Below are 25,761 nucleotides of genomic sequence, written 5' to 3'. Positions count from 1 at the left end.
GAAGACATAGACAGGCTGGTGAAATGGACAGACACGTGGCAGATAAAATTTAACGCAGAAAAGTACAAAGTGATACATTTTGGTCTGAAGAATGAGGATTGGCAATATAAACTAAAGGGTACAATTCTAAAGGGGTGCATAAACAGAGAGACCTGGGGATAGATATACACAAATCGTTGAAGGTGGCAGGACAGGTTGAGAAAGTGGTTAAAAAAGTACATGGGATCCTGGGCTTCATAAGTAGAGTACAAAAGCAAAGAAGTCATGAAGAACTATTATTAATCACTGGTTCAGCCTCAACTGGCGTATTGTGTCCGATTATGAAGGCTACAAAGGCCTTAGAGAGGGTGCAGAAAAGATTTACAAGAATGGTTCCAGGGATGATGTCCTTCAATTACATGGATAGACTAGAGACGCTAGAGTTGTTCTCCTTGGAGCAGAGAAGGTTCAAAATCACAAGGGGTCTAGATTATCAAGATCCATGATGAGGTCTTGGACAACGTGGACCATTTTCCATACCTTGGGAACCTACTGTCAACAAGGGCAGACGTCGTGTGCAGTGCAGCCTGAGGGAGAGAGTGTTTGAAGACCAGGATCTCAAACCTGGCACCAAGCTCATGGTCTACAGAGCCGTAGTGATACCCGCCCTCCTATATGCTTCAGAGACATGGACTATGTAGGCAGGCACCTCAAAGCACTGGAAAAGTACCACCAACGCTGCCTCTGCAAGAACCTGCAAATCCATTGGCAGAATAGGCGCATCAACGTCCGTGTTCTCGCTCAGGCCAACATCCCCAGCATCGAAACATTGACCACGCTCGATCAGCTCCGATGGACATGCCACATCGTCCACATGCCCGATACTAGACTCCCAAAACAAGTGCTCTACTCAGAGCTCTGACGCAGCAAGCGAGACCCAGGTGAGCAGAGGAAATGCTTCAAGGACGTCCTAAAATCTCCTTGAAAAAATGCAACATCCCCACCGACACCTGGGAATCCCTGGCCCAAGAACGGTCAAAGTGGAGGAGAAGCATCTGGGAAGGCGCCGAACACCTAGAGTCTCTTCACCGGGAGCACACGGAAGCCAAGCGGAAGGAGCGCACGACAACCCAAGCACCCCACCCACCTGAACCTTCAACCACCACCTGCCTCACCAGTGATAGAGACCAGATCCCGCATTGGTCTCATCAGTTACCTGAGAACTCATATTAGTGTGGAAGCAGGTCATCCTCGACTCCAAGGGACTGCCTAAGAAGAAGAGATAGAGAGAAACTGTTCTATTCGTGGAAGGGTCGAGAACCAGAGAACACAGATTTAAGGTGATTGGCAAAAGAACCAAAGGCAATATGAGAAAAAACTCATTTTCGCAGTGAGTGGTTAGGATCTGGAATGCACTGCGTGAAAGAGTGGTGGAGGCAGGCTAAATCATGGTTTTCAAAAGGGAATTGGATAAGTATCTAAAGGAAAACAAATTGCAGGGCTATCAGGAACGGGCAGGGGAGTGGGACTAGCTGAAGTGCACTTGCAGAGGGCCGGCACGGGCTCGACAGGCCGAATGGTGGTGTAACCATTCTATGATTCTCTGAAATTAGGGTATGAATGTAGAAGTGGGTCAGGGAATTGAGGGTACGAATGTGGGTGGGGGTCAGGGAATCAAGCATACGAATGTGGATGGTGGTTATTGAGGTGAGGGTTGTTTCTTTTTTTTAAATTTCAAAATATACTTTATTCATATAAAAATTTGTACAGTACATTCAAAAGCAGTTCAGTACATTTAGCTGCGGTCAGCAATCCCATACACTACATTTGGGTGCTGACGGCAGTTCCATTCGATACATTTCCTTGCTTTTCATTTCAAGTGCAATTCGGTACAATACGGGATACATTGTAGTACATTCAATAAGTTACATTACATGTGTCACTATACAGTACACGGAATGGGTGACGGTACATTTACATTTTTTTTTCAACGTGCATCACGAAACAGACCTTGCATTGTACATGGCACTACATAGGTATTTGCAGATCATGGTGCTCCATGTACACAAAAAAGAAGTTACAAGTACGGCCCGAGGGGAGTTTTGTACTCATTCCTGCCCCCGGGTTTACCGTGGCATAAGGGCTTTAAACTGTGGCCCTTCCCCACCATGCCTTTGCAGTGGCTGCACCAATTTTAAGTGCGTCCCTCAGCACGTAATCCTGGATCTTGGATTGCGCCAGTCTGCAACACGCAGACGTGGACATCTCCTTGCTCTGGAAGACCAGCAAGTTTCGGCAAGACCAAACAGCGTCTTTGACCGAGTTGATGGTCCTCCAGCAGCAGGTGATGTCTGTCTCGGTGTGTGTTCCTGGGAACAGCCCGTAGAGCACAGAGTCTTGTGTTACGGAGCTGCTTGGGAGCAACCATTGCATCTCTTTCCAAACCTGCCTTGCGAAGGCGCAATCCTGAAGGAGATGGGTGACAATCTCGTCCGCCCCGCAGCCGACTCGGGGGCGCCGTGCCGTGTTGCTGAGACGTCGGCTGTGCATGAACGCTCTGACAGGTAAGGCCCTCCTCACCGCCAACCAAGCTACGTCTTGGTGCTTGTGTGAAAGCTCTGGCGATGAGACGTTCTGCCAAATGAGTTCGACAGTCCGCTCAGGGAACCACCCGACAGGGTCCATCCTCTCCTTCTTTCGTAGGGCATCCAGGACGTTATGTGCTGACCACTGTTTTATGGCTTTGTGGTCAAAGGGGTTTTTTGTGAAAAACTTTTCCACGAAGGACAGGTGGACAGGCATGGTCCAGCTGGTGGGGCCGTTTCACGGCAGCATGGCCAGGCCTATCCTTCGCAATACCGGGGACAGGTAGAACCTCAGCACGTAGTGACACTTGGTGTTTGCGTACTGGGGGTCTGTGCACAGCTTGATGCAGCCGCACACAAAGGTGGCCATCAGGATGAGGGCCACGTCCAGAACATCCTTTCCTCCACTGTCCAGAGATTTGTACATTGTGTCTCTGCGGACACGTTCCATTTTGGACCTCCAGACAAAGTGGAAGACGGCCCGGGTGACTGCCGCGGCACAGGAGCGAGAGATGGGCCAGACCTGTGCCACGTGTAGCAACCCCGAGAGCACCTCACTCCTGATGACCAGGTTCTTTCCTGCCATGGAGAGGAAGCGCAGCTTCCACCATCTCAGTTTTTGCTTCACTTTGGCGATACGCTCTTCCCAGTTTTTGGTGCACGCCCCGTCCGCTCCGAACCATATTCCCAACAACTTCAGGTAATCTGGCTTAACGGTGAAGGGAATAAAGGATCGGTCGGCCCAGTTGCCAAAGAACATGGCCTCGCTTTTGCTGCGATTGACCTTCGCTCCCGAGGCCAGTTCAAACTGGTCGCAGATTGTGAGCAATCTGCGGACCGACTGCGGATCGAGCAAAAGATGGCCACGTCGTCCACGTACAGGGAGGTCTTGACCTGAGCGCCTCTGCTGCCTGGGATAGTCACCCCTCTAATGCCCGCATCCTTTCTGACGGACCCGGCAAAGGGCTCGACACAACACACAAACAAGAGAGACGAGAGAGGACAACCTTGCCTGACTCCAGATCTGATCGGAAAGCTTTCAGTTTCCCACCCGTTGATTAGAACTGCGCTACAGATGTCTCTGTAGAGCAGTTGGATCCAATTGCGGATACCCTCCCCAAACCCCATTTTGGAGAGCATGTCCATCAGGTACGTGTGCGATATCCTGTCAAAGGCCTTCTCCTGGTCTAAGCTGATTAAGCAGTTGTCCACCCCACTGTCCCGCACGTAGGCGATCGTATCCCTGAGTAGTGCCAGGCTATCAGAAATCTTCTTGCCGGGGACAGCGCAGGTCTGGTCCGGGTGAATCACCAGCTCAAGAGCAGACTTTTAACCCTGTTGGCGATGACCTTTGACAGGATCTTGTAGTCCACATTGAGCAGCGAAATGGGCCACCAGTTTTTGATTTCCTCCCTCTCCCCCTTCTGCTTGTAGATGAGGGTGATGATGCCTTTCCTCATTGATTCTGACATACTGCCAGCCAGAAGCATGCCCTCGTACACTTCCAGCAGGTCTGGGCCCATCCAGTCCCACAGAGCCAAATACAACGCGACCGGTAAGCCGTCGCTTCCGGGAGTTTTACTCGTCGCAAGGGACCGGACGGCCTTTGTCATCTCGAACAGAGTTAAAGGGTGATCCAGACTCTCCCGCTCACTGTCGTTTAGGACCTCCATGATCAACGACAGGAACGACTGGGAGGCCGCGCGGTCTGTGGGTTTGACGTCATACAGCCTGGCATAGAAGGATTTGCTGATCCTCAGCATGTCAGGCTGCGAAAACATCACAGAACCGTCTTCTTCCTTTAGGCTGGTGATCACAGAGCTCCCCGTGTACCTTTTGGAAGAAGAAGCTCGAACACGTCTCATCCTGCTCGACGGAGCGGACTCTGGAGCGGAAAGTGATTTTGGAGGACTCTGAGGCAAAGAGCGAGGCTTGCTGGCCCTTCACCTCTTCGAGTTCCTCCACGACATCGACCCCCATCGACTGCAACAGGAGCAGGTTTTGCATGCTCTTCTGGAGTTGGGACAATTCCCTCTGTCTCCCTCTCGCCTCCTGAACACCTTTGAGGATGAAGAACCTCTTGATGTTTGTCTTGATTGTTTCCCACCAGGGCATGGGGGAAATCGCAGAGGGGTTTTACGATTCTCCAACCTTTGTAATCCCTCTTGAGTTCCTCCACGTTTTCCGGAGTCAACAGTTTCACGTTGTGCTTCCATATCCCTTGGCGTCTTTTACCGCATCCATCAGGAGTGGCGTCCAGTTTGCTGTCGGCTCTGCTGGATCGTCCAGCCGCATCGATAATGCAGTTGAAGTCATCGCCCAGAATGACCGGCCTGGACGTCGCCAGCAGCAGTGGGAGCTGCTGGAAGAGGGCCAGCCGCTCGCTTCTGAGAGGCGAGGCATACACGTTAATTAGCCTTAGAGGGGAATTTTTGTAAATTACATCTGCTACGAGGAGGCGGCCGCCCACCACCTCCTTAACTTCGGTGATAGTGAAGTGGCCTCCCCGCAGCAGAATGCCTAGGCCGGAAACCCGGCAGTCGTTGCCTCCTGACCATATGGATGGTCCATGGTCCCACCACCGTGACCACTGCTGGTAACTGCTGAAGTGCGGCAGACCGCACTCCTGCAAGAACAGCAGGTTTGCTTTGACCTTGGTGAGGCACGCCAAGGTGGAAACACATCGCATAGTAGATTTTACGGTACACACGTTAATAGTAGCTATTTTTAAATCCATTTTAAAGCTATTTTTTTACAGTTACAAAGATTTCGCTTCACCAGTTCCAGCATGCATAGGTATTACTATCAAAGTCTACTACACCTGGGCTGGCGTGGTCGACGTCCTCTGCTGTGGGGGTGTTTCGACCAGGGGACTGCTGCAGTTCTGTAATTAAGTCCATTATATCCTCTGCATTGTCTCGCCTGGTGTTGGTGGTTCCTTCTTTTCCTCAGTCGCAGCGGTCTCAAGCTGGTGTGCTTCGATCGCTGCGTTGCTCCCGGTATTCTGGAGGTGGGGTGCGCTGGGCACTTCGCTGCTCACGGGTTCCTGGAGCAGGGCCGTGCTGGTCGCTTCACTGCTCCCGGTCGTCTGTGGCTGTGGGTTGGCGTATTGCCTCTTGTTTTGGTGTCGGTGGTGAGAGGCTTTTTCTCGCCTTTCCTCATCAGACGAGCTGCCGCCGCTGCTGTCTGTCGAGGTTGCTAGCCGCCTCTTCCCTGTCGTTTCTGCACGGGCCCTTGCTCGCCTGTTCTCCTTACGCTTGCGGGCCTTTTTCTTGACGGTCTCCCATCCCGCTTCATCGTCTGCTGTCTCCTCGTTGCTGGACTCGGTGTGCTGGGGGAGAGCTTCGCTGCTGGTTGCTGGTGTCTCGCAGCTCGGCGTAGCAGGCTTCTCTTCCTCGCCGACTTGTTCCGAGTCCCCGGGGGCGTTGGTCGGGGGGAGGGTGTAGCTCCCCTCTGGAGCGCTGTGTTCCTCAGCTTCCTCCTCCTCTGGTGCAATGTTCTTTGCTGCCTGCGCATAGCTGAAGTTGCACTTGGGGCAGTTTTTGTAAAGGTGCCCAGCCAGACCACAGAGGTTGCAGCACTTGGTCTCCTTACAGTCCTTTGTCTGGTGGCCTTCGTTCTTGCAGTTTCGGCAGATGAGAGTTTTGCAGCTTGCCGCCACATGGCCTGCCTTCCCGCAGGTCCGGCACACGTTGGGTTGGCCAGCGTACACCATGTATCCCCGACTTCCTCCAATGGCAAAGCTGGAGGAGGGGTGCAGGATGGTTCCGCTGGCGTCCACCTTCATGGTGACTTGGATCTGGCGCTTGCTGGTCCATATCCCGTGCAAGTCTTTCACGTCGCTGCTGTTTCCTGCCCCGACATACCTGGCGAGGAAAGTCAGCACATCAATGACCGGGATGTGGGGGTTGTACATCTGCACTGTGATAGTGCGTTCTCTGCGACGGGAGGGTGAACAGTGGCGCCCAAGTTAGCACTGAGCGCAGCGGTTCACTCGCCTCCTTCAAACCCTTGAGGAACTTCAGGCAGAGGGCGACGGTTCTGAAGGTGACATCGAAGTAACCTCTCTTCGGGAGGTCCTGCAAGGCAAAGATGTCGGCGACTTTCATGCCACATGTTCCAAGCAGGATTTTCTTCACCCGATTGATGGTTGACTGGCCTTCCACTTTCTTCACCATCACTCGGATGGTGTTTCAGACGCCCTGGTTCGCCGCTCGGTTGGCCGCCATCCGGGTTGCAGATTCCTCCTTTCGATGTGTATTGTGGCCGAAGCCTTCAATCTGTTGTGGTGAGGGTTGTTTCTTTCAACACTGAACCCTGCGCCAGGTTTTATCAGGTGGCTGCTCCTGAAGCCCCAGCTCCCAGTTTGTTCCAGCAAAACTAGAGGCCATCACTATAAGAGTCACCAAGAAATCAAATAGGGAATTCAGAAGTAAATGCTTTACCGGAGAGTGGTGAGAATGTGGAACTCATTACTACAGGGAGTGGTTGAAGGGGAGGCTAGATAAACACATGAGGGAGAAAGAAATAGAGGGTTATGCTGATAATTAGATTTCGAAGAATAGGAAGGATGTTCGAGTAGAGCAAAACACCTGCATGGACTGGTTCGACCAGACGACATGTTTTGCTGTATATCCTATGTAGTGTGATTTTGTTTACCCGCTCGATTTAAACTATAAGCGCGAGGTTCAGGGCGGGAAGTGTGTTGTGTGCGCGTCAGTGTCACGTGACCACTGCGTGCCCGCCAATGGCCATATCGACAGTTAGTGAGTTAACTTTTAACTATTTCAATTATCACAAAATGCGTTATATTTATAGGCTAAACAAAAGTCGTTTGTGGGTTTTGTGTTTTGGGTAAAGGGAAAACACGACATATCTTCTTCCCGCCACCCCATTACCCACCAGGATTTTCGCGCGCCCCGCCCACCCGTGGGCACGTGATCGGGGGATATTTTAACCTCGACCCAAAGGCGGCAAAAAAAAACAGGCAGGGGAGCAGCGCGAGTGCGGTTGTTGGGAGCCCGGCGGAGAGAGGCTCAGGCTGAGGCTGAGTGACGGGCCTCCGCCAGCGCCAAGCCCCCAGGGGTGGGCAAGGAATCCCAGCGGGAAAGAGAAAGAGAAAGAGAAAGAGAGAGAGAGAAAAAAAGAAAAAGAGCGAGCGAGCGTGGTGAGTCAGCTAGACTGTTTTGTGATTTAAAGAAAATATAGAGGTGCCCATTCCCAGCGGGTCCATGGCGTAGTCAGACCCCTTCCGGGCCTGGCCGAGCCTATGCCGGACTGTGTGTGTGACCCCGGTGGTGGGGCAACCTCGGCTCTGGTATCGCTGCCCGGGATCGTGGATTGGAGTCTGCGAGTTTTGTTTCCTTTTCAGTGAGTTTTTTTTTTGCATTGGCTGAAGCGACAGTAAAACCGCATAATCCGGGCAGTATGGTGGTACCTAATAATTTGGGGTTACTACTCGTGTGACCCGCTCCCTGACTCTGCGATTGATCGCTTATGCTCGAGTGCACGTTACATCGGGTCGTGACACTTGTGCTCACAGTGCTTGTAATCTGTCTGGATGTTGCCGTCTTGAATGTAAAGCATTATTCTGTACACGCTTTATGAACCACTTAATAGTTGAAACGGCATTTTATGTACGTTACGGCTTTTTCTTTTGGTTGGTGTGGAACAAATGAGATGAATATCGTTTCTGAATCATCCCTCCAAATAATGTGGATTTGTACGGACGGTAGATAAATGTGACCTGAGGGGTACACAAGATGTTGGAATCAGATGGGTTGAAAATCTTCCCTGGAGTTTTCTTTGGAAAGTTGCTTCTGGAGCTGAGAGAAAAATGTGTGGTCAGTTGTCATGCTCTCTATCCACCCCTTTTTACAAAATGGCTATTTATGCAGAACGCATTCTTGCAAAATATGAAATGAAAGATCTTAAATTTAGTACACGTTCTAAGACCAAGTTAGCTTTTTTGTCATGTGGAAATTTTCTCCGAGCAGATTGTAGTGTAAGAAACCTGCTACTAGTCAACAACTACTGCTTTGTTTCCGATTTTCCCTCTTTAATAAAGAAGCCCTTCCCTCCAAATGGTGAATATTCTACTGTGCAGGTCCTGGCATACCATCAGTTCCAAAACATTGGTCTACTGATATTTTTTTTTTTAAAATTAACTTTTCTTTTCATGCTCACGAAGGTGAAGTATGTTGGTGCTGTGAACTGGAACATCTTCCAATTTGTGTCCTTGTACATCAACTACAGCTAGCAATGTGATGGGGGACAAAGCTGCTTCTATTCTGTCTAAACAATATGCTGTACCTCTACATCAGTGCTTAATTTCTGTGACCAGTGTGACATTTCAGCTCATGCCAGCCATTCTAGTAGGCTTCCTGAAAAGCTAAGTAATTAGTGTCAAATTGCAGTAGATCTGTGCTCTGAACTTCAGTCACTAGCACCTGGCTTGAGATTGCCCAAGGCAATTTTTGGGATCCTTCTATTCATTAGCCTGGGCTGAGTTCAAACCCAGGTCTGGGCAGTGAAAGGGCAGTGTTCTAACCCACTGTTTTGTCTCCCTTAAATTGGTGTATTGAACCTGTAAACCTGGGGGATGATTACCAAGTGTGCTTAAACTGAATGGTCATTCCTCAACTTCTTGTTTGTTTTGGAAAACTTGTTTCCATGCACAGATGAGCCCTTCAATGAGTCCAAATAATTGTGCATCAGTGTGGTCTTGCAAAAATATGTGGAAATGTAATTGGCATATCTGTTTTACCTTGATTTTGTATTATAACCCCTTTAATGGGTAGGTGACAAGTTCTACACCTAGTGAGCTGTAAAATAAATGTTTTGTTTACCCCTTCTATTCAAGACCCTGTTTAATATAGCTATGTATTTTTGTAAACATGTGGAATGATGAGTGCCTGTATAGGTGAATGTTTGTTCTTCAAAATCTTGTCTGTTTTAGCAAGCTTACTTCCATATTTGTAATTGCTGCAATTTTGGTGGTTCTGATTATGATGTACAATTATCAATTCACCTGTAATTTTGCCATAAAGTTAAAACAGCAAAGGGACTGTGGCCTCTTTGAAAGCATAACATTCACAAGATGAGTGAATAGCCTAAAGTGTGCTTAAGATTATGAACATACTTGAAAGAATACATCCATGCAGCAGGATGTAGAAGCTGTATCATTTTTTTAAGGGGGAGGGAGCAAGACTGCTAATCTCCTCTCTCAAAATTCTTATTTTTGGCTTCTCATGTGATTTTATCATGTCAGTGAGGCTGAGTATTGAAAAGCTTTGTTTCGCCTCGGCTCTCTGCACCCCTCCTGCTTTACTGAAAGAGATGGGGTGGCTCTGGGAGTTGAGGCTCAATGCAGATGTTTTGGCATCTGACTGTGGAAATGCTACACATAAAAGGGGCCAGCCATCCTGTATGTACTGTTTGTCATGGAAGGAGGGAATAAGATTTAAAAAAAATATATGGAAGGCAAAAGCAGTTGGTACATTTTCCTGTTCTTTTACAGTTTTTTTTTTACTGACTTGGTTTCTTCTTTCCTCCACCCCACCTTCCCAGCTAACAATGACCACGAATATGAAACACAGATTTGATGCTGATAAACCCACACCAACCATAAAGGTAAGTCCAGCATTTCCATCAAGAGCACTATCTTAAATTATTTTGAATAGATTTATGCAAGGCAGGCTGGTTTATGGGAAAACTTATCTGGTTTGCAGTTCAGAAGCAATGTTCAATCAATATTAATGAATTGGATTTTAATTCACCTGAAATGTTGTCATAGTTAAATTCAGATTTTGCAATAAAGAATTAAATGCAACCTCTTTTAAAAAGTCAACCTAGCATAATGTGTACAAAACTAACAAAATATGTACTGCTCTAAGGTTATTGTACTCCAGGTATGGTTTTATAAGTGATGGGTTAACTGCTGAAGCAGCATTTGTTGGCATATATTCACCTTGGGAAAAATAACTAATCTGTAAGGTTTAATCTTTAATGATGTCTACAACCTATTGTGTAGCACTTTCCCACGCTTGGTAAGGTGTGTCCTACACCACAGGAGTCATAATCTGTAGTGAAATAACTTTACCGTGGGAATTCTATTGCTACACGTACACAGTACAGTATAAATTATTTTCCCACGCTTCCACTGTAATGCATGAATACAACTTGCATCATTCCTAATCATGCCTTTAATCTACCTTTGTTTGCTGTTTTATGGTGGAAGTTTAATTAATCATTAGGAAAAATGAATGGATTCCAACTTTTAGTAAATAAAAGCCATTTGTACGGAGGTCAGGTAAAGTGATAAACCAGTGCTCCAGTGCAGAGCACAATAGCTTCTTCAATTGTTGGGGCTAGTGTGTTTGAAGTGTGTAGCTCAGACCAGTAAAATCAAGTTTGTGTTCAGCTGATCTGAAGATCATTTTAAAATGGCAAGTTACACTTGGATTGGTGAAATGTAGTTGATTTGAGTTAAGTAAAAGACCATATTGCTTATGGTATTTTAAGACCATATGGTGCTGTGACTTAGAGGATTTGAGTGATTTTTAATAATCAGTGGTCAGTGTTAGAACTAGGAGGTCATCATTTTTTCTGTTTATAGGAATCTTGTCACCACCCAAAGTTACACGGTTGAAGGAACTACTTTTCAGATTTAACGGTTACAATGGAACATTAGTGTACCTGTTATGAAAACTTACAATTCTAAACTAATGGCAAATTATTTTAGTTGGAATCATGCCAATAATGACTGTTGCATGATGAGGATCTTGTGGTCTGAGTGAAAACATTTATTTTGTAAATCAAAGGACCTGCCTTGCAAAGTTGGGAGTTGACTTTATTAATCTACAGAGACTCTAGGAAAATCTAAATAAACATGAGGCAGGAATAGAAGGGTGAGATGAAGTCTGATGGGAGGAGGCTCCTGTGGAGCATAGAACAGTTGGGCTGATTGGCCTGTTTCTGTACTATAAATTCAATGTAAAATTATGTAGAGCAGAAAAAGCCCAATTCCCATTTTATAGTTTTATATTTTAAGGTTTAAATCCATCTGAATCACTGTAGTTGCCACTTTGCTATGGGTTTATGAATCTGAGCCTGTAATGCAGTTCTTGTAAAGTGGTCGTATTACTGAATTCGCTATACTAATTGCTTACTCAAATTTTCAGATGTTTTGAGTGTGCATTTGGTAACTTTGAAATATTTATACTGAAAAAGTAGCTTAATATTAAAGCTTCAAATTCATTTAATGTCAAGTCCATTATGTTGCACTGATCAGAGTATTTGGGTGGCACTGACTGAAGTTGTACCTGGGGCCTGTTAGCGCATCATTAGATGAATGCCAAAAAGTGTGGTGTGGGTGTACCCTGCTCCTGAGTCTTTCACGGGAAGATGCCTTGACCAAGATTGATCAATAGCATAATGGCTACATGCCCGGTTTCATTCCTTTTATTCTTTCTTTCCTGCATGCTGGCTGAACCAGGCTCTGTCATGAGTGATTGGGCTGAGGTACTTTCAGTACTGCAAAATTAAGGTCCCTTCAATGCTGTGCATTGGTACTGCAATTTACATGTCACCAATCTAGAACATTTCTAATGTTTGCCTTTTGAGAGTAGAGGTTATAGATGTATGATCGTCACTGTACTGGTTTCAGTCAGAGCATAGCATAACTCAAGCATAGCTCTGATTCTCCAGTTAGCTTCAACACTACACCAAGAAATATGGCCAACGGTCAGAGCTTCAGAATCCAAATCCTTTAATAATGTAGTGTGAAAACTGTTAAATTAAGACAGATCTAACATTCTTGTAATTCAGTATTAACAATCAAATACAAGCAGTAATCAAGAGAAGTTACTTATCTTTCTGTACATCATACAAATACAACAATTTCAGAACAATTTGGATGAGAAGTTACTTACTAACATCAGGATGCTGTGAGGCTGCAGAGCGACTTGGATAGGTTAGGTGAGTGGGCAAATGCATGGCAGATGAAGTATAATGTGGATAAATGTGAGGTTATCCACTTTGGTGGTAACAGAGAGACAGACTATTATCTGAATGGTGACAGATTAGGAAAAGGGGAGGTGCAAAGAGACCTGGGTGTCATGGTACATCAGTTATTGGAGGTTGGCATGCAGGTGCAGCAGGCGGTTAAGAAAGCAAATGGCATGTTGGCCTTCATAGCGAGGGGATTTGAGTACAAGGGCAGGGAGGTGTTGCTACAGTTGTACAGGGCCTTGGTGAGGCCACACCTGGAGTATTGTGTACAGTTTTGGTCTCCTAACCTGAGGAAGGACATTCTTGCTATTGAGGGAGTGCAGCGAAGGTTCACCAGACTGATTCCCGGGGATGGCGGGACTGACCTATCAAGAAAGACTGGATCAACTGGGCTTGTATTCACTGGAGTTCAGAAGAATGAGAGGGGACCTCATAGAAACATTTAAAATTCTGACGGGGTTAGACAGGTTAGATGCAGGAAGAATGTTCCCAATGTTGGGGAAGTCCAGAACCAGAGGTCACAGTCTAAGGATAAGGGGTAAGCCATTTAGGACCGAGATGCGGAGGAACCTCTTCACCCAGAGAGTGGTGAACCTGTGGAATTCTCTACCACAGAAAGTTGTTGAGGCCAATTCACTAAATATATTCAAAAAGGAGTTAGATGAGGTCCTTACTACTAGGGGGATCAAGGGGTATGGCGAGAAAGCAGGAATGGGGTACTGAAGTTGCATGTTCAGCCATGAACTCATTAAATGGCGGTGCAGGCTAGAAGGGCCGAATGGCCTACTCCTGCACCTATTTTCTATGTTTCTATGGTACTTCTGGGAAGGTTTAGTACAGCAGGAGGTTCATTTTTAATCACAAACTTCAGACAGTGTAAGCTAAAATGGATGTCTGGCTTCTCTGCTGAAGCTGGTTTTCTCTTTGGTTTTGCTTTCTTCTGTCCAATCGGAAAAATGCCACAGTGACCGGTGTACTTTATAACACCACCTGTGTCCAGAATTAAACTAACTCCAACCAATATAGTCATTAATAAATTCAATAGGGAATTCAGGAGAAACTTCTTTACCCAGGAAGTAGTAAGAATGTGGAACACTACCACAAGGAGCAGTTGAGGTAAATAGCATAGCTGTGTTTTTAAAGGAAGCTGGATGTACATCAGAGGCAGAAAGAAATAAAGTGTGGGTAGGGTGAGGGGAGGCTTGTGTGGAGCATAACCGCTGGCATAGACCAGTTGGGCAGGATGGCCTGTTCCTGTAAGGATATCTAAAGTAAAGCATCAGCACGACCATAGCTGGTTTTATAATTTTTTTGGTTCGAGGGCCTTGTATGCAAATTGGCTGACCCATTTGCTTACAAAACATTGGCTCTGCAGTACTTCCTGAGCTATGAAAGGTTCTATATCGATACAAGTTTTTGTTCTTGTTAAAATATTAAGTAATGTATTGGCAATTGGCGCTCATTTTAATCGTCTGTTCTTTCCCCTTCCCTGACTGGGAAGTGGGCATTTTTGGATGTCAAGCAATAACAGAATTGTACTTGTCAATAATAATCATTGCCACCAGTGCAAAATCCAGGCCAATGAGAAACTGTAGGTGTTCAGTCATTACCCTTCTGAAACTGACTAACTTCAGGATTTGATGCATAAGCAGATAAATGCAGAAATCCTGAAGTTGTGGTCAGTCATTCCTTACTCTGCCACAGACTGCACTGTGGAACACCCCTTGGCAAGAAATCCATACAATCATGAGCGTACAAACTTTCCACTCTGATCACTGTTAATCGCCCCATTAAAAAGTTGAGCCTTGTTGGAATAGATATAACCAGGGGATTTTATGGCATATTGACTGCTGAACTGCAGGCCTAGCCCTGAAAAACTAACTTATTTATGTAATATCAAATTGGACCATTATGAAATCAATAGGTATTAAAAAAAAAAAAAAATTTAAGAGTGAATTGATTGCTTTATATTTCCTGGTTTGCTGTCTGAGATTCTTCAGTGTGATTGGCTGGTTGGATACCTTGATATCACTGCTAATGTACACCTGGGGATGAAATTAAGGTTGAGAAAGCTAAAAATTTTCACCAGAGATCTTGTGATCTTGGCTGTTTTCTTTGAGGTCAGTGGCAATCGCTGTCGCTTTGCTTCTGACTGAAGTTTCCAGTCCATTGTTGGGGTTCACATTACTGGCAAGAAGGGGAAGGAAATTTTACAAGAGCGGTTGCATTTGTTCAAAACAGCTGAAAGTTTTAGTCAGCATTGTCTATATTTGAAATACCATACTAAACTACCTGTTTAAGCTTAATAAACAAACATTTGAATGCGTTCTTTTTTTCCATCTACATTAGAGCTTCTTTACCAGCGAAGTTACGAGTAACACTACACTGAGACGAACTTTACAAGTAATTCAACCGCTTGCTACTTCAAATCAACTTGTTGGCAGGCTAAATGAGGTAAATCATATGCAAGTTCCCCCACTTGATAGCAGTGAGTACTAATTCAAGTTTGTCTAATTAACTGCTGGGTTTGATTATTGTCATTTGCTTTTAATAGTGTAAAATAATTTGAACTTTGGCTGGCTGAATTAAAGGGAAACTTTTGATCGGAGGTTTTGTATTCTATCAGCTGTTTGTTTTTAAATTGGAGGTTTGCCCAGATTGAAAGGGGTGATGTAGAAAGTATGTTTAAGACTTGATAGCAATATGTTCGCTTAGTCTTGAGACAAAATGTCACTTCTGCAACCTGATGGCACACTTTTAAAAAAATAAAAATAAAAACAAACAAAAAAAATCTCTGCTGATTTTCTCATGCAAGGATGTGGTTCCACAGTGCTAATGGCTCTCCAATAATGAGTGAGCATAGCAACAGTAGCTATTCAATCATGGAGGATGCCCAGAACACTCTTGTCCTTATCCAGTACTGACAAGTGTACTTTCAGTAGGGATTGTTGGAGTGGGAGCTGTTTAACAAGTCATGGTTGTTTAAGTATGTGACTAATGATGACATTGCATGTTGGGATGTTATTTCTGAAAACTACATGGCTGTATTGAGGCATTCATAACTTTTTTTAACCAGCATTTTATGCTGCCCTGGAAATAGTCACTCTACCCTTGTTAATTACATGCTAGAGAAAATTAGCACACAGCAGAGAATGAGAATTTTTCATAAACATTAGGATCTTTTGCCACCTTAACCTCCATCCCTCGAAGACTTTGTTAAAGTGGTGCAAATTGTGCATGTGTTATAGCAGTTTCAACACATTCAAGAATGATTCATGTAATTTGTTTTGATTATCTTTGTTGCCATATGATATCTATATCTTTAAAAGCAAAAACACTGGATACAAGGTGATCATTTGCATTCCTCTTGCAGTCCCACAAGCAGACTCCTAAAAGAAAACACTGGAATGATGATCAACCAAAGAGCTGCAAGAAATCACGTGCACAAATTGTTCAAGACAGCACAGAATGCAGTAATGAGAATTCAGAAAGTCAAAAGATGACAAAAGAAGCTTATCAACTTCTAGTTAAAGGTAAGTAGTGTTAATCTGGTTTTACAGCATTTGAAAATCAGACTTCCAGAAATTTTAACATGTTGCATGGTAAAATAAATTCTAGTTTAACCTGAGGTCTGTCAATTCTTTACAGCTAATCCAAGTTCCACATACTGGAAGGAGTTGGCAGAAGAGCGAAGAAAAGCGCTGTTCCAGGTTCTACAAGAAAATGAAAGAGTGCGTGCTCTTGTGTGTTTTGTGCAGTCAGCCATTTCAAATTAATGCTAAAATTTGGGAATGTTTGAAATGTGACCTTTTGAACTTTCCCCTACAGTTACACAAAGAAATTGAACATAAAGATGAAGACATTTCCAAGTTACAGAAAGAGAACCAAGAGCTAGCTGAGTTAGCAGAGCATGTGCAGTACATGGCTGATGTGATTGAGGTGAGAAGACTTCCTGAGAAAGGTGGTGATTCAGTTACTGCTCTTTGTTCTCTCCATGGCCAAGAGTATCCCTTAATTCATAGTGAAGAGAAGAATTTAGAACTAGTTTCCACTTCCTACCTGAAGTACATGAGTGTAAACATGGTCATGGTTGGAATTGAACTTGTACCGACTGAACTGCTTTGTCTCTAACTTGTTTCAAATACAATATTTTTTTCCTGTCCACAGCTATACTTTGTTTTGATGGGTTAATTTCATATTCTATGGGAATAATTCTTTGCTAAGGAATGGAATACTTTGATTTCACACATCTAGTGTTGGGAACAAGCACTCCAAGGTCACATAGCATGGTGCAGAATAAAGCTTTCCACTCTGCATGAGGTGACAATTTCCCATTTCCTACACCAGCCATTCAGTGGGTCTCTTGAAAAGTGGGGAAAAAACTTGCATTTATATAGCCCTTTTCATGACATCAGTGTCCCAAAGTGCTGTATAACGAAGTACTTGGTGTAGTCACTGTTGTAATACACGAGTTTAACAAACTAGTTCTACTTGCAACTAGATCAACTTTGTCCACATTGATCAAAGTGGATTTCTCATAAGACCTGAAAAGCCAACAGATGGGAGATTATTCATTCCATTGATGTAATCTAAACTAGATTGGACTTGAGGTGAAAGGCCAAAGTCTTGTTGACTGCATCACCCAGTACCTACTGATATTTTTCCTCAGTTTGGCATCATGTAACTAATTGCAGGTTCTGTATTTAGATGCAAGGGAATTTATGACTTGAGTTTGATGCACACTGCACACCGTCCCAATAAGTGCAAGACTGCAAACAAAATAAATTTGCTCTGGAATGTCATTTTGTCCTGTGCTAGAGTTGACTCTGTCCTGGGTATTTGTAGCAAGTTTCTATAACCATAATCACTATTTGAAGTTACAAATATAATGGATGCATTCCTTTGTGTTTAATAAACAAAGTCTTGAGTGCTTGCTTATTCTGGTTAACTTTTTCTATATAACTTTAAACAGAAGCTAACTGGACAGTGCGCTGATGAGTTCAAAGCTGAGCAGGAAGCTGAGTCGACCAAGGTGACTGCACAAGCTGCGGAAGATGAATCTCACGATGAGAGTGCTGAGATCGGGTCTGATGAGGAAGATTAGATTGATCATATTCTAGACTACTTAAAGCTGCTGACACACCAAAGGGGAGGGAGACTTATTTCCCCTGCATAGTTTTCTGAAAAAACCTTGTGATGCTGCAACAAACAATGACTGCCAATTGTATAAACTGCCATCCTTGTCATGTCTAGTGTATGAGCGGTCTTGTGGAATTTTGTTCCATGCATAATTTGATAAGGAATATTCTATACATGCAATTATGTAAGGAACTAATGGGTAGCTCAAACTTGATGGACAAGGTTACTAAATCTGTCCTTTTGGTATCTGAATGCATTCCAGGGAGTTTGTATATTTAAGAATTTATGCTTTTAGTTGTCATTTTAGTGTATACACCATTTTGTGTAATTTACTTTTTGTAAAAATTTTTCTCCATTGTGATGTTTGATATTAAATGGTTTCCTAATTGGTGGACTGTGTTATTTACTACCTACCATGCAATGTGATCGTCAGTTCTCTAGTTAAACAAACCTTTTAGATAGTAAAGTTCCCAACTATAGAAGTCCAGTTGAGGAAATGCCTCTGTTCAGAGATGTGCTGAACTAAATTGTACATGGCATAGGAACTGACCCAGCTGCACTGAAAAGGTAATTGGGATAAATGGCTTCCAACTGTATATGAAGGGAAGGGAGAGAATTCAGCTGTGCCAATCATGTAATGAGATGGCTTTCAAATTGCTTAATAGAAAACTTTGACAAGATGGGCAGTGAGGCCATGTGATGTTGAAAGGGAAAATTAATTTGCAAATGGTGTGAAATGATCAAACATAAATATGATAGAGAAGGTGGCAAGCTGGCTGCATTTCCAGGACTTTTAGTTTCATATTTCCAGCATTTGTTTTCATCAGAAATGCTGCTGTTCAAAATTGCATTTGATATCCCAAGTCATTACTTAATTTCTTAAAACAGTTGCAAGGAATTGGTTTGTTTTTGGTTTGTTGCCACTTGGATGAATGGTTTAGATAAAATAGCTAGTGTTGGTCAGCTTGACTCAGTTAGTAGCACTTTAGTTAAAAGATTATTTAAGCCTCACTTAGGCATATAAACTAGGCTGGCATTCTAGTTTCATAAGCAGTGAGTGCTGCATCAAAAATACCATTCTTTGGGATGGTATGTTAAATTGAATGTGGTAACTGTTTAGTGGTTCAGTTGAAGAATTCATGACACTTTAAAGATAAGCAGGGAATTCTTGTGTCTTAGGTAATTTTCCTCAACCAACACCTTAAACATAAATAATTGCTCATTCAGCTCACTACTGTTTGAGATCTTGTGTAAACACTGGTGCCTTGTTTACCTGTACAAGCCATCACAATGCAAACCAATACCAATTCAATTCAACCTCATCCTTTGTCTCAACCGGTGCATTAAACCTTTTTCCATGTATCCCATGATCTTAACTCTTAGTTGCCCTTCTCTTTTTTTTCTCTTTTGATTACCTCTCTCTATTCTCGCCCCTTGCACTATTTTTACAGTCCTATCTGACACCAAATTATTTGTCTTTTGTTTCATCTTATGAACCTATCTTGATGTGATGCTGAGCTCATCTGCTGCCTTTATCTCTGCCTACTTTTTTTGGTAAAGAGGCCTTCCACCTCACGACCCTTTTCTGTCGTCAACCTCTCCATTCTACTTGGACCTCGCTCTCCTACTCATCTAAGGGAGGCAGAGAGATTTAGGGGGAATTCTAGAGATTGGAGCTAGGTGAAGCTGTCAATGGTGGGTTAAAGGGAGTGGGGAGGAACACTTTTCAGAAGGTTAGATAAGATCAGAATGACAACTGCCCCTTTAAGGAAGATGCAACATTCTGAACTAAGTTAAGACCCTTGGCTTTCTGATAGCTCAGTAGATAAATATACTTAATATGGTAAGCCAGAATTATGAGTGCTGATTTCAGCTAGGGCTGGGGTAAGGTGCCATAGTTTGCCTTTGTGCAAGGGAGTATGTGATGCTGTTGTAGCTGAATAACCTATTAACATCTAGGCCCATGCTTAAAGAATGGTGGCTTGGGTACTCTAAAGAGATGCCAGCACCTTCAGGAAAGGAGGGGATAATCTGTCTGGGTAGTAGCCACTGTCCTCTAGAAAATATGGGTTATTAAAGCCCGTCAATGAGTTCATAGTTCCTGAGCTTGAGAAAAAATGTTACCTAGTTGTGGGTGGCAACTTCTGGCCTTAAGTTCTATAGACTGGCAAAGCAGTCTACAATAGCCAATTGTATTTGGTGTTAGTGATTGACTAACGGGACTGCATGCATTATGCAGAACCACAAACTTATAAAATCTTTAAAACCGGACTAATTGATCTCCCGTGGATATGCTCAATTAAAGATTGGTTTGGATTGCTTGCAGTATTTCTCGAGTTTTTCAATGGCCAGCAATGCTGAGATTATTGTACTTTGGCAGCAATAAAGGATGTCACTGAAAATTCAATATTGAATTGTGATTTTGATATTTCAAGGCTAATAGCTATTGGTAAAATGGTGAATGGTCTCCAGATTGTAATGAAATCACATCTGTAAGTGGCATTCCAAGCTTAACATTATATGACCAATTGAATACAGTGGAGTAAATTTAGATCCTCTGTTTCAGTCCTTGCAGCATAGTTTGAGCAAAATGGCTCATGTTTCAATATGTTTAAAAATAAGCAACACCTGTCTTGGATCATGCCTAATTTGGTCAGGGGACCTTTTGTCAGATGGTCAGTAACCACATTTGGCTTTCATTTACAGTGAATGGTTCAGATACCAAGACACACATGGGCCAGTTATACTGCATGTTCTGTGCTAACTTGATGCAGCATTTGCAATATAACTGAAGCAATGCAGTTTAACGGAAGAAGTAAGTCTACCTCAAGGGGATGGTCTAGTGCCATTTCGGCTTCAAATGGGCTACAAACTGAAAATTAATCAATTGGCAACAAATAGCTTAAATTTTATGTTTAAACTTTTTAGTCTCAGCAAAGAATGGACTGTCGACTCTTCATTAACATTAGCAATTATACTTGGCTTTTGTGTCAGTGAGTGGAGTTCTTTGAAAGTGCGTAAATGCACACGTACAGAGCTCCATATTGCTTGACTTAGAACAGTGTGGAACCATCAGTATAATTCAGTGCTTGCACTGGTGTCAAACCAGTAACCAAAGTATAATTGATCAACAGACACCCCATCCTTATCTGCCTGGTCTTTTTCTACAACGTCTTGTCAGCTTTCCTGCCAATTGCCAGGCACACTGCCAGACAACAGCGGCTCCTACCTGCCTTCCTGGTGATCACTCCTTACAAATAGTTACAATTGCAAGTTTAGATACATATACTTTAAAACAATCTTTGTAAGTACTTTTAAAAACAAAGGTTAAATTAGGCTGATAGAAAAAACATATCTCAGACAACACTTCAGCATGTCATATGCAAAATCAATTTGAAATGGCTTCACTTGAATAAATGGATTGAGTTTTCTACTTAATGCAATTTTTTTTACTAGTTTTTTATAATACAGACCCATCATGGTCTAATACTTGTTAGTCTGCCTTCTACAACTTTAAGTAGATATAGTTAGGCTGTCAGTCCTTTACAAGATTGTGAGTTCAGCAGTCACTTGCTTAAAGACGAAGGGCAATCTGAGGCGAATTAATTTCTAACATTCCTTCATTCCCTTCTGCCTGCTTGGTCATGAGCCCTACATATTTGCAGCTCATGCTCCTTCTGCCTTTTAGGAACGTAGGAAAAAGAGTAGGCCATTCAGCCTTTAAGCCTGTTCCACCATTCAATTAGATCTTGGCTGATCTGTATCTTAACTCCATTTACCCACCTTGGTTCCATGACCCTTAATACCATTTCCTGACAAAAACCTATCCATCTCAATTTTGAAATTTTCAATTGACCTAGCCTCAACAGCTTTTTGGATGAGAAAATTCCAGATTCCACTACCCTTTCTGTGAAGAAGTGTTTCCTGACATCACCCTAATGCCTTATGTTCTCGTCTACTCTTACCTACATCTAAGAATGATATCAATCATCAGTTGCTCATATAGAATTGATATTTTTTTAGCAGACACTCAAAGGAACAATTCACTTGCAGCAGGGCTCGTATATATCAGGTATCTCCAAGACAAGAGTTTCATGGATGCCAAGAGCCAGCTCTCCCAGACGATATAAGCATATATAATCTGCCAATGGTGTTCTGCCTTAGGGCAGGTCCTAACTCATGTCTCATGAGATTCTTGAGCCACTTACTAGGGAAGAGTAGCTAAGTTGGTTTCCCATTGCCTTCCTCATAGTTTATCTTTGGAGTACCTTCTCTTAGGTGGGCTGCAGCCAAGGTGAAGGAGCCCCTTTATTACGGGGGTGGAGGGTTCACCCACACCCATTAGAGGTAAGTACCCCTGTTGGACATAAATCCATACTCTAATGGTGGACGATGGCTTCCCATCGTCCACCCTCCATAAATTCCAGTTTATCCAAAACTCTACTGCTTGTATGCTGCACCACGTTCTTGCTGACCGTCACTCCCTGTCCTCACTAACCGACATCAGCTGGTCATGCCCCATGTCTTCACCCCTCACTATCTCTGTAACCTCTCCAGTCCTATATTCCCCCAAATGCGTTGTTCCTATAATTCTCACCACTAGTTCATCCCCACCCCACACCTTCCTTTGCCCCCATTGGCAGCAGACTGTACAACCACCAGATCTGACTGTAATTACTTCCTTAATGCCCTTTGGCCTCTTTTAAGAACTTCCTTAAAACCCATCTCTTATATCAATTTTTTGTTTATCCTTTCTAATCTCGCCTTTCTTGGCTCAGCAGTTTTCCTCATTCTATTTGTGGAGTGCCTTGGGACATTTTGTACGTTTTAGGTACTATATAAATACAATTTATTATTGAACAGAAAGTACTCCTCCCAGGCTTTCTGTCCCCTTTAAGCTAGACCTCTATATTTGTGCCAGGATTATGAGAGCCACTGCAGCCATACCTCAACATTCTGTAACAATCCAAAATGGCTGTGCAGAATACCGAGCGAATATCTCCAAATACAGTCTCTGACTTTGTACTTTTCTAGAATACCTTACCGTCTCAAATCTGGCCCTCCTATGAAGCATTCATCATCACTTGTAGAATTTTTTTTTTGGAGCATACTTTGGGCTATGGGAAATCTGCCAATTGCTATTGGTATCTCAGTACAATTTTGCAAATCTTTAAGAGCTCCTGGCAATCAGTAGGATCAAATCAGTGAGACATCTGTCTTTGTTGCAGTTCTCTCAGTTGTTTCTTATTGCTATGCAACAAATAAAATTGTTTGAGGAAGCTAAGTTAATTAATTTTATTCTCAATGGAGATATAGGTCTGAACACACTTATTAATTTTCAAGTGACTTACTAAGAGACAAGAATGAGTGCCAGGTAAAATGTTGGCATAAAACCTGAACCTAATCAGTTACCATTGAAGTGACAGCATAAATAATTCAGATGAAGGTCTGTAAAATCACTGACCCATCTCTTAAGCTTTTTTAATTTTAAATGCCAACAGGAATAAAGCCAAGTCGCTTATCCCAAGTGAGGCATGACTCCAATTGTACATTGAAATGCACTCGGGAGTTGCAACAAGAGAAATCTCGACCTGCAAAGAATCTTACCGCAAAGGAGGTGGCCATTTGGCCCATTGTGCCAGTGCATCTGGCTACTACTTTTCAGTTAGATTATGCTATTTCTCTCTATTATCAATGATGTTCATCCTGCCCGGACAGTACTGGGGCAGTTATTTCAATACTCAAAATCTGGTGAAAATGTTGCCAAGTGATATATCTAGGTCGTGTCGCCTATGGCTCAGTGGGTAGCACTTTCACTTCTGAGTCAGAAGATAGTAGGTTCGAGCCCACTCCAGAGACTTGAGCACATAATCTAGACCAACTCTTCAGTGCAATACTGAGGGAGAGCTGCAATGTTGGAGGTGCTGTCTTTCAGATGAGATGTTAAACCAAGGCCACGTCTGCTTTCTTAAGTTGACATAAAATATCCCACAGCACTATTTCAAAGAAGAGCAGAGGAGTTCTCCCCGGTGCCCTGGCCAATGTTAATCTCTCAATCAAGAACACAAAAACAGATGACCTTGTCATTATCTCATTGCTGTTTGTGGTCCCTTGCTCTGCACATGCCACATTTCTTACATTACAACATTGACTACACTTCAAAAGTACTTCATTGGTTGTAAAACACTTTGGGACATCCTGAGGTTGTGAAAGGCACTATATAAATGCAAGTCTTTCTTTCTATTTATTGTGGTGCTCGTCTGGGAGAAAAATTTAGGCCCAAAATCATTAACCTAAAATGATTCAACTTCCAGAATGAATGTTACCATTGCCTTCACAAAAATACGAAGAACAAACAGAAATAAGTTAAGGTTAATTACATGTTTTACAAAGTTACTTACTGTCAAACTACAAACAGTTTCCTTTTACTTGGGGGAATGAAATGTTAATCTGTATGCTGACTATCAAATGGCTGGTCATGTGTTTACTGATTGTCACTTGAACTCCAAGAATATATATATATAGGACTCACATCGCTAAGGGTCTCTATTTTTCAGTGGTCTGAGTTGTACACAATTTGAACAACATATTTGTACTTTGCCAGATTTCTTGATGCGCTGGATCATTTTAGAACAGCAGATTAAAGGCACCACCAACAAAATTAAGATCTTAGATTAACTTTTGGCCTTCTAGCTCAGAATGAAGATAATAGAGATCTTTACATAATAATATCCTCAACAATTAGAGAGATCTTTGGCAAGCGTACTTTGGTGGTATGAATAAGCGAAGACTAGCAATTTGAATCATGAATGCTACAAATGTATTACAAGAGCACAAATCAGCATGCAGTAAAGAAAAATGAGCACTGCTTTAAAATATGCCATGAAACTGGGTCAAGCAGGCACATCCAAACTGGTGAAAGTCAAATTTAGGACTGACATCAGGATGTTCTTCACACAATAAGAACAAAAATTATTATATTTATACAGCTGGAATATATTTAGTCAATTTTGTAAAAGCTATTATGGATTCTGTTTCCACCACTTTTTTGTTATGGCATTCTACATCCCAATAACCCCTGCAAGAAAAGAAATTCTACTAACCTGTCCCTTTGATTTTTTTAGTAATGGTCTTAAATTTATGCCCTCTAGTTTCCAATTCACCATGGAGATAATTTTTCTCTGTTTACTTTTTGAAAATCCTACATAATTTTGAACACCTCTACTTGATCGTCTCTTAAACTTATAATTGGTGTCAGGTCAGGTTACCGTAATGACAGTAGATGGTGTTGCCTGTGACTGGTCAATGCCGAGTGCTGGGCAGTGATTAATTAACCCAGCCACCTCCAGAAAGTGCCAGTGAACTTTGGGTAGATGAGCGGCTGGAGGAGGGGAGTGGGACCCTTGATGGAGGAAATGCCATGAAAAGGCGGGTGAGCTAATCCTTGAATTAGCCAACGGTGTCCATAACCTGCAGTACAGAAAAGGTCAATAAAAGATCAACCATGGACAGTCCGAAACACAACACCAGATTTCAAGCCCCTGCCTTAAAGAGGTATGGAGGACTGTCACAGGACTTCGGATGATAGAAGAAGATGATGATGATGATGAACCTGATAACGAAATGTGCTTCAGTTTCTCTAATCTCTCTTCATAACTTAAGCATCGCATCCCTGGTATCACCTTAATAAAACTCATCTGTACCCCCTTCATGGCCTTGACATCCTTCCTAAAGTAAGACAACCAAAACTGGACACAATGCAGGCAATTTTGGGTTCTCTACGGCCCCGTGTTTAGGTGGGAACGAGGTTGTATCGGGGCCAAAATCGTATTGGAAAATTTACTGCCATCCACACCAGCTCCCTTTTCAGTCCGGGCGTTGAAATACTCCGACATAAACAGGAGCCTCATTATTATATGCAATTCGGGGTCCTATGATGATGCAATTTTGATGAGTAAATACACCTGCGATGTGCAAGTGTCGCCCAATAGCACAGAAGGGATCGCTGGAGGTCACTGAGAAAAACAGGTGCTTCATGCTTTTTGCA

General features: G+C 43.2%; 2 protein-coding genes across 3 annotated transcripts; one reads left to right on the top strand and one right to left on the bottom strand.

The window, feature by feature from the left end:
- Positions 1-4,871: 4,871 nt before the first annotated feature.
- LOC139263796 (hepatoma-derived growth factor-related protein 2-like) lies at positions 4,872-7,216 on the bottom strand. Its single transcript, XM_070879852.1, has 2 exons — positions 5,386-7,216; positions 4,872-4,951 (listed from the first exon to the last, which is right to left on the bottom strand). The coding sequence occupies exon 1, from the start codon at positions 6,478-6,480 to the stop codon at positions 5,464-5,466; it is 1,017 nt and encodes a 338-aa protein (XP_070735953.1). The 5' UTR covers positions 6,481-7,216; the 3' UTR covers positions 4,872-4,951; positions 5,386-5,463.
- Positions 7,217-7,529: 313 nt separating this feature from the next.
- gmnn (geminin DNA replication inhibitor) lies at positions 7,530-18,105 on the top strand. Of its 2 annotated transcripts, none has more exons than XM_070880613.1 (7): positions 7,530-7,731; positions 10,134-10,196; positions 14,925-15,029; positions 15,949-16,108; positions 16,224-16,306; positions 16,404-16,514; positions 17,548-18,105. In XM_070880613.1, exons 2-7 carry the CDS (start codon positions 10,140-10,142, stop codon positions 17,677-17,679), a joined length of 648 nt encoding a protein of 215 aa, XP_070736714.1. In that variant the 5' UTR covers positions 7,530-7,731; positions 10,134-10,139; the 3' UTR covers positions 17,680-18,105. The 2 variants fall into 2 exon arrangements, with proteins under 2 accessions (XP_070736714.1, XP_070736715.1); XM_070880614.1 differs by lacking the exon at positions 7,530-7,731 and adding an exon at positions 7,915-7,934.
- The last annotated feature ends 7,656 nt before the right edge of the window (positions 18,106-25,761 follow it).

The sequence above is a fragment of the Pristiophorus japonicus genome, chromosome 5 (genome assembly GCF_044704955.1).
Source record: "Pristiophorus japonicus isolate sPriJap1 chromosome 5, sPriJap1.hap1, whole genome shotgun sequence".
In the NCBI taxonomy this organism is placed as follows: domain Eukaryota; kingdom Metazoa; phylum Chordata; class Chondrichthyes; family Pristiophoridae; genus Pristiophorus; species Pristiophorus japonicus.
This window is presented reverse-complemented; position numbering and strand designations above follow the sequence as displayed.

Coding starts and splice junctions, on each gene's coding strand:
- gmnn (XM_070880613.1), top strand. CDS start 10,140: ATGACCACGAATATGAAACACAGATTTGATGCTGATAAACCCACACCA. Junction 15,030..15,948: donor TTGTTGGCAGGCTAAATGAG/GTAAATCATATG, acceptor TTCCTCTTGCAG/TCCCACAAGCAGACTCCTAA. Junction 16,307..16,403: donor TTCTACAAGAAAATGAAAGA/GTGCGTGCTCTT, acceptor TTTCCCCTACAG/TTACACAAAGAAATTGAACA.
- LOC139263796 (XM_070879852.1), bottom strand. CDS start 6,480: ATGTACAACCCCCACATCCCGGTCATTGATGTGCTGACTTTCCTCGCC.